General features: G+C 55.7%; 1 protein-coding gene across 1 annotated transcript; it reads right to left on the minus strand.

Annotated features, from left to right (window-relative positions):
• Positions 1-3,045: 3,045 nt before the first annotated feature.
• Positions 3,046-4,849, minus strand: MONBRDRAFT_33678 (uncharacterized protein; the record flags this gene model as incomplete). The annotated part of the gene is made up of 5 exons (XM_001748385.1): positions 3,046-3,556; positions 3,609-3,678; positions 3,781-4,242; positions 4,406-4,501; positions 4,768-4,849. 5 exons carry the CDS (start codon positions 4,847-4,849, stop codon positions 3,046-3,048), a joined length of 1,221 nt encoding a protein of 406 aa, XP_001748437.1.
• Between the last annotated feature and the right edge of the window lie 1,164 nt (positions 4,850-6,013).

The following is a 6,013-nucleotide window of genomic DNA, read 5'->3' on the forward strand; positions in this document are numbered from 1 at the left end:
TCCAGTTCCACGCGACGGAAGCGCCCTTGGCGCAACATGTACGCCAAATCGGCGGTGCTGGGCAGAGAAGTGATGCCCCGCTTAAGGCTCATTTCCAACCGCAAGCGCTCCAGGCGCCGGTTGGCGGCCACAGTCTCAGAATCCAGGTGTGCCTGCAAGCGTCGGGTTTCACTATCCATCTCGCCAGTCGGCACAGGAGGGGTCGGGGCTTGACTCGTGGGTCGTGATGCAGTCGCGGTTGCCAAAGGGCCCGCACTCGACACGGAATTGGGGCGCGACCTGCTCCCATCAGTCGAAAGCTGGTGGTGCAAGGCAGTCCCGCCCGTTGCGGGTGACAGCATTGACTGGCGTGCGTTGGCCGAGCCGGCGCGACTGCGCCACAAGTTGCCCACGTCCACGGAGTGCCGTTTGACCAACTCGCGTTTGTTGCTCGGGGCAGACACGGTGGCAGCTCGGGGGCGCCGATGTGCAGCCGTAATACCAGTGCTACTGGCACCGTCCTCATCGCTTGCCTGACCACCATCACCGAGTTCAACAAAAGTTTGTAGGTTCTCGTCCCACCGACGGTGTTGCGAGCCGAGGCCCTGCTGCAAAAGCTTTTCCACCTGTCGGCGCAGAGCGTCAATCTCGGCCGCTTGGCGATGAAACGCCTCGTTGATCTTGGATTGCGGCATAAAGACCTGTGTGGCCGCTTCCAGCTCGGCCACGTATTCCTCGTCGATGCTTTTCAAACGCGCCTCAAGCGCTTGCTGAGTGATGAAATCTGGGGTCTCCTTGTTGCGCAGAGCATGCAATTCGTTTTCCAAGGCTGCTAGCTGGCTCTTGAGCTGCTCTTCCCGCTGGCGTTGCGCCTCGAGCTAACAGATTGAGTGATACACGGTGAGGGCAGTTGGACCAGTCTCTGCATTTTGTCTGCCAAGAATGGACGCTCAGGTCGTACCAGGGCTAAAAACTGTTGCTGCTGCGCTTCTAAGTGAGAGGTATCTGGCATGCGAAGGCGCTGCAACTCCTAAGGTCAACGCAGAGCATGGAGTCAAGCACACTTGGTGTGAGGAGAATCGGGGGTGTTTGATGATCGATGGTCGCCATGAGAGGGCGTACCTGAAGTAGATCGGCCGAGCTGGCTTGGTTTTGGCGGCGTTCGCGTTCAAGTTCCATGCGCAGCATCTCCAGACGAAGCTCGGCGGCGGTTTGATCCTGTCGTGCTTCGAGATTCCGCTGCAACAGGTTGCGCCGAAGTTCTTCTTTTTCGGCGGCATGCTGGGCAGCCGTTTGCCACGAGTCGGCAACGGATTCCACCTCGTGGGAGTCGGGCAACGCTCCAAACGATGCCAGGCTGCGAATGGGTGCCCTAGCCTCGACTTCGCCAGCATGCTCTGCAAGGTCCGCATTAACACAAGATTGAGATGCGGGCTTTAGCAACATAACAGAAGCAGAGAGAACGTGTCGACGGCAAAGAAGGACAAGACCGAAAAGGTATAAAAAAAGAAGAAGAAGAAAAAAAAAAAAAGCCAAAACGTGGCTGGGCGACGCAGCGGTCATGGGGAGGGCATACCTGGGGATGACTGACCATCGTCACGGCGCTTGAGGAGGGCCAGTTCACGACGCAGGCGCGTGACTTCTCGCATGGCATCAACGAGTTCGCCTTCAAAATGGGCATCGTTAGGTTTGTGCTGTTGCGTGCGGAGAGACTCGACACGCTGCTTGGCGGCGGTGAGTGCCTGCTGCAGGCGTGCGCGCTGTGTATTGCCAGGTGAGGGTGGTGCAGGGCCATTCGGCATTCGAATGGAGGACGAGGGCTGATGTCCACGCTGAGAAGCATAGCGAGCGTGTTGTGCCGGGTGATTTTGGCGTTGGCTGCCTGGGCCAGGGCGTCGCGTCGAGGCATCGTGCCGTCCATAGGGCGGGGCCGCGTGTCGCTGGGTGGCGCGTCGGGTGCGGCGGCGGTCGGGGGGCAGGCGAGGATCTTCCAACTGGGTGGACCAGGTGTTATGGTCAATGTAGTAAAGGCCAACCTCTGGATCGACGGCCATTTCCCATCCGTATGGAAGTTCGGGGCCTTCACACTCTTCAAAAGTGTGCGGCTTGATCTTGGCTTCGCGCGGATCCACCCAGGAGGAGGTATGGGCGCGGTGATCCAGGAAGTAAGTCCGCCCTGAATGCGCATCCACGCGTGCCTCGATGTGTGACGGCAGGTCACGCGACACTGGTCGGTACATGGTGGCGGTGGCGATGGTGGCGGTGGCGATGGTGGAGGTGACGATCGGCTCAGATCGCAGCGGCAACGCAACGCGACTCGCTTATCACTTCTCGGGTGCAATCTGGCCAACCCAATCAAACAAAGCACAAAGCTGGCTAGATCAAGCTGCAGCTGGGCCTACACCAAAGCAAGCCAATCAGCAGGAGGGCAAAACCGGACCACGCACTGCTGCCGCGGCGAGAAGACGCTGCCATTGCCTGTGCCAGTCGATCGGTGAAGCCCCTTTGGCAAATTCTCGAGGTCAGTCAGAGAAAAATTTCAGATTGAGTGTGGCTGAGAGACCTGCAGTGAAGCGTGATGCAGAGGCAGAGAAGCGCTTTGAAAACAGTTACAGCCTAAGGATGAATTCCGTGCGACATCAGAGAACAGCGTACAGGGCGATCAGACCTCAGAGAGAGCGTTTCCGGAAGAGATGTACCTTAGAGATCAAGACTGTTGTGGCTGCACTATGGCGAAGTCAAAGTGTGATTTACAACACATTTCAACTGTATGGTTGAACATGTGAAACACAAGTTTGAGAGTTTTTAGAGAGAGAGAGAGAAGGAGAGAAACAAAAATTTAATTGTTTCACTTCATCATCGACTGCGCCTTGACCACTTGCTTGACTTTTGGGCATGCACTTGGGATTTGGTCTGATTGGAAGTGGGTAGGGGGAGAGATGGATGCCGCAGGGTGCTGGATTGAACGTTTCTGGCAGAGAGCAACAGACAACTTTTCACGCGAAAAAAAAAAGAAAAAAAGGACAGACAACAGAAGGGCACATGGGAGAGGGCTACAGCGAAGAGTTACTCCTTGTAGTTGATGGGCTTGTGGCGGCGGGTGCGCGTGGTGGGCAGGTCACGGACGGGGCTTTTGCGGCCTGGGTTTTGGAAGCGAAGCTCCTTGGGAATTTGGGATTGATCCGGGCTCAGGAGCTCCTCTTCGTCCGACTGGTCATCTTCATTGTCATCGTCCGACATCAGTCCATTGGCAACATTGGCAGCCGGTGGGCGGCGCGACTTGGTTGTCTTGGGTGCAGGGGTGGCTTCATCGCCAGCCTCCTCACCCTCATCCTCACTGAAGATACCACCGGTCGCGCTCGCTTCCATGGCTTCCCGCTCCGACTTGTGTTGAGCCAGAAGCTCACGAGCTTTGTCAACGGCCGACTCGGTGACTTCCGCGGCCTTCTTCACCGCCACGGTTGGTGCTGTGGGGGAAGCTTGCGTCGTAAAGTAGCTAACACGTCGGACAACATGGGCATTCAGACCAGGATTAACCAAGCAAAGTACCAGGGGCTTGGGCACCGTGGCGCACTGGCTGGAGATTGGAATCGATAGTGAAAACGAGAGAAAGTGGGAGCCGCGCATACCGGACGGCGAGGGAGAGGATGACAGACGCAATAAAGTAACCACCGCAGATGGCATTGGCGCTGGGAGTGTCTACAATAAAACGGGGGTATGACACGCTCAAGGGTGAGCATGTAGTGTCACTTGATTCAGTGCCGCAGCCGAGGAAGGTTAGGAGAGGCGAGCGGCACTCACCCTTGGGCACGCTAGCAAAGTTTTTGAGCCAGTAGGAGAGGAGCGTGGCGGTAATGGCCGTGTTGAGCACATCCTCACCCACGTTCCAGGACGCACGGGCAGCCACAAAAATCTCCCCCAGAAAGAGGGCCGTGTAAATGGGGGCGCTGCGGTTGATGAGCCAAGCGGCAGTCACGTCGGCGAGCTCGTCGGAGCGTGCAGTGGCCTGGATGGCCAGATTTTGCGAGAAAACCAAAATCAGGGTGGCGACGGCGGCGGGGCCCGACCAGACGCCAAAGAAGCTATCCCGAAGAGCCAGTGCGTAGCCTCGGCGACCCATCATGTCGGCCACAAAGGCAACAAGAAAGTAGAGCGCCTGGCTCACGGCCGTCCAGCGCACGATCAGAGCGGCCAAGAAGGGCTGGGCCCCCAACACACCGTCCTCATGGACACCTGATGCAGTCACACGCGTCAAAGCGTAGCCTAAACACGCGAGCGGCAACGCAAAGTTTGACCCGGCCACACCGAGTGAGGAGGTTGTCATTGGAAAACCAACAACAACAACAACAGAACAAAAAAAAGAAAAAAAGAACCGACAGTGTGTCGAGATGGGCTAGCTTGGGGAAAGGGCATGGCGCGAACCTACCAGCCATGAGGGCAGTGACGCCGAGCGCCACCGCATGGACGCTCATACTGACTTCGACAGACACCATGGTTGCTTTTTCGGGGCACAACACCAGACCTATTGGATTCAAAAGCCGATATGAGATACAGAGGAAAGCACAGGGCTTAGCCGTGCACACGACGCTTGACAATGCCATGGACATCAAGCAGGCGTGGTCCACAGCATTGGACAACCCGAGTCAGGACCTGCTACATGCGGGTGCCACGCCCCAATTTTCCAAACTTTATACTCAACCCCCTCAAACTCAGCGTCTGTTGGTCCTTCACCCCATCAACCGGCGTTTTTGCCTGCCCAGTCACGGGACCTCTTCTCCCCCCTCATACCACCACCACCACCATCATGCACCTCCAAAGACGCAGAGACGGAGAGGAGGCGAGCGCGCCACGGGGTGACGGGGCATGGCATGGCAGTCGGGGCGCGAGCGTACCGCACACACACACTTGTCTTGTTGGAAAAAAAAAAATTAAAAGTAAGAGAGTGTGGTCTGGGGTGGGTGTAGTTTTAGAGAGTGCGGGAATTATGAGAAAAACGGCAGAGGGAGAGGGTTGAGGCGCTTCAACGAATGGGTGTTTGAAAGGGGAAAATCCCTAGGTAGCAGAGAGATGTTTGATTGCGTGACTTGGATTTAGAGATTGTGAGGGACACGAGAAAACTACGAGAGAGGCGAAACAAGGCTTTTGCCGTTACAAGAGCAAAAAACGTCAGCAGTTTTTTTTTTGAAAGACAAATCGCCCCTATGGGATGAAAGCCCTCTGCAGTTTAGTCGCATCAGTCAAAAGTTCTGGATGGCTGCATAACCATGCAGTTGGGCCTGCTTCGTGCTGAGGATATCGGGCTTGTGCCAACGCTTCCCCAACCCGTTTCCATCTTATTCAGCCCGCGATCGATCCATCTCGAGCGCAGCCTTACTTTTTAAAAAGTTCGCGAAAGGCGCCAACATCAACGAAAATTGTTGTATAGCTCCAGCAGCTAAAAACAACACCTCCACGTATACAAATCTCACCATCGACAGGAATGTCTGACAATAGCCACTCCTTATTGTATACAACTACCCTCTAAAGTTCATTTGCATTAGAGTCTGAAGTGTGGCTTTGGTCATACTATCAAGAGCATAAAGTGTAGAACTTATCACACTATCGTAGGCCAACTCACTGTCCCATATTTTCTCGACACACACACACACACACACACACACACACACACACTCTCTCTCTCTCTCTCTCTCTCTCTCTCTCTCTCTCTCTCTCTCCGTGTGTTTGTGCGGAAACGGCAGGGCGCAAGGTCTGACCCGGGGCGGGGACGATCCAGTGGCAAGACGTTGTGTAGCGTCGTTTGATTCACGTGTGTGAATGCGCTGATAAGAGGCTTGGTTGACACCGTTGCCGACTGTTGGGACCTGTGCCCTTTTTTTTTCCAGGGTCGATCAAGGGGTGCGACCCTGCTGTTGATGCCGCGCAGGACGTGTGAGCATATCACGCAGCCATTGTGAATGCGCGGCCTTTTTGCCAGGCGATCGCGCGCGTCTGCTGTGTACTTGCATTCAAGGATTGATTACAAATACATGCGGAT

This window comes from Monosiga brevicollis, genomic scaffold, assembly GCF_000002865.3.
Source record: "Monosiga brevicollis MX1 MONBRscaffold_22 genomic scaffold, whole genome shotgun sequence".
NCBI classification, from domain to species: domain Eukaryota; class Choanoflagellata; order Craspedida; family Salpingoecidae; genus Monosiga; species Monosiga brevicollis.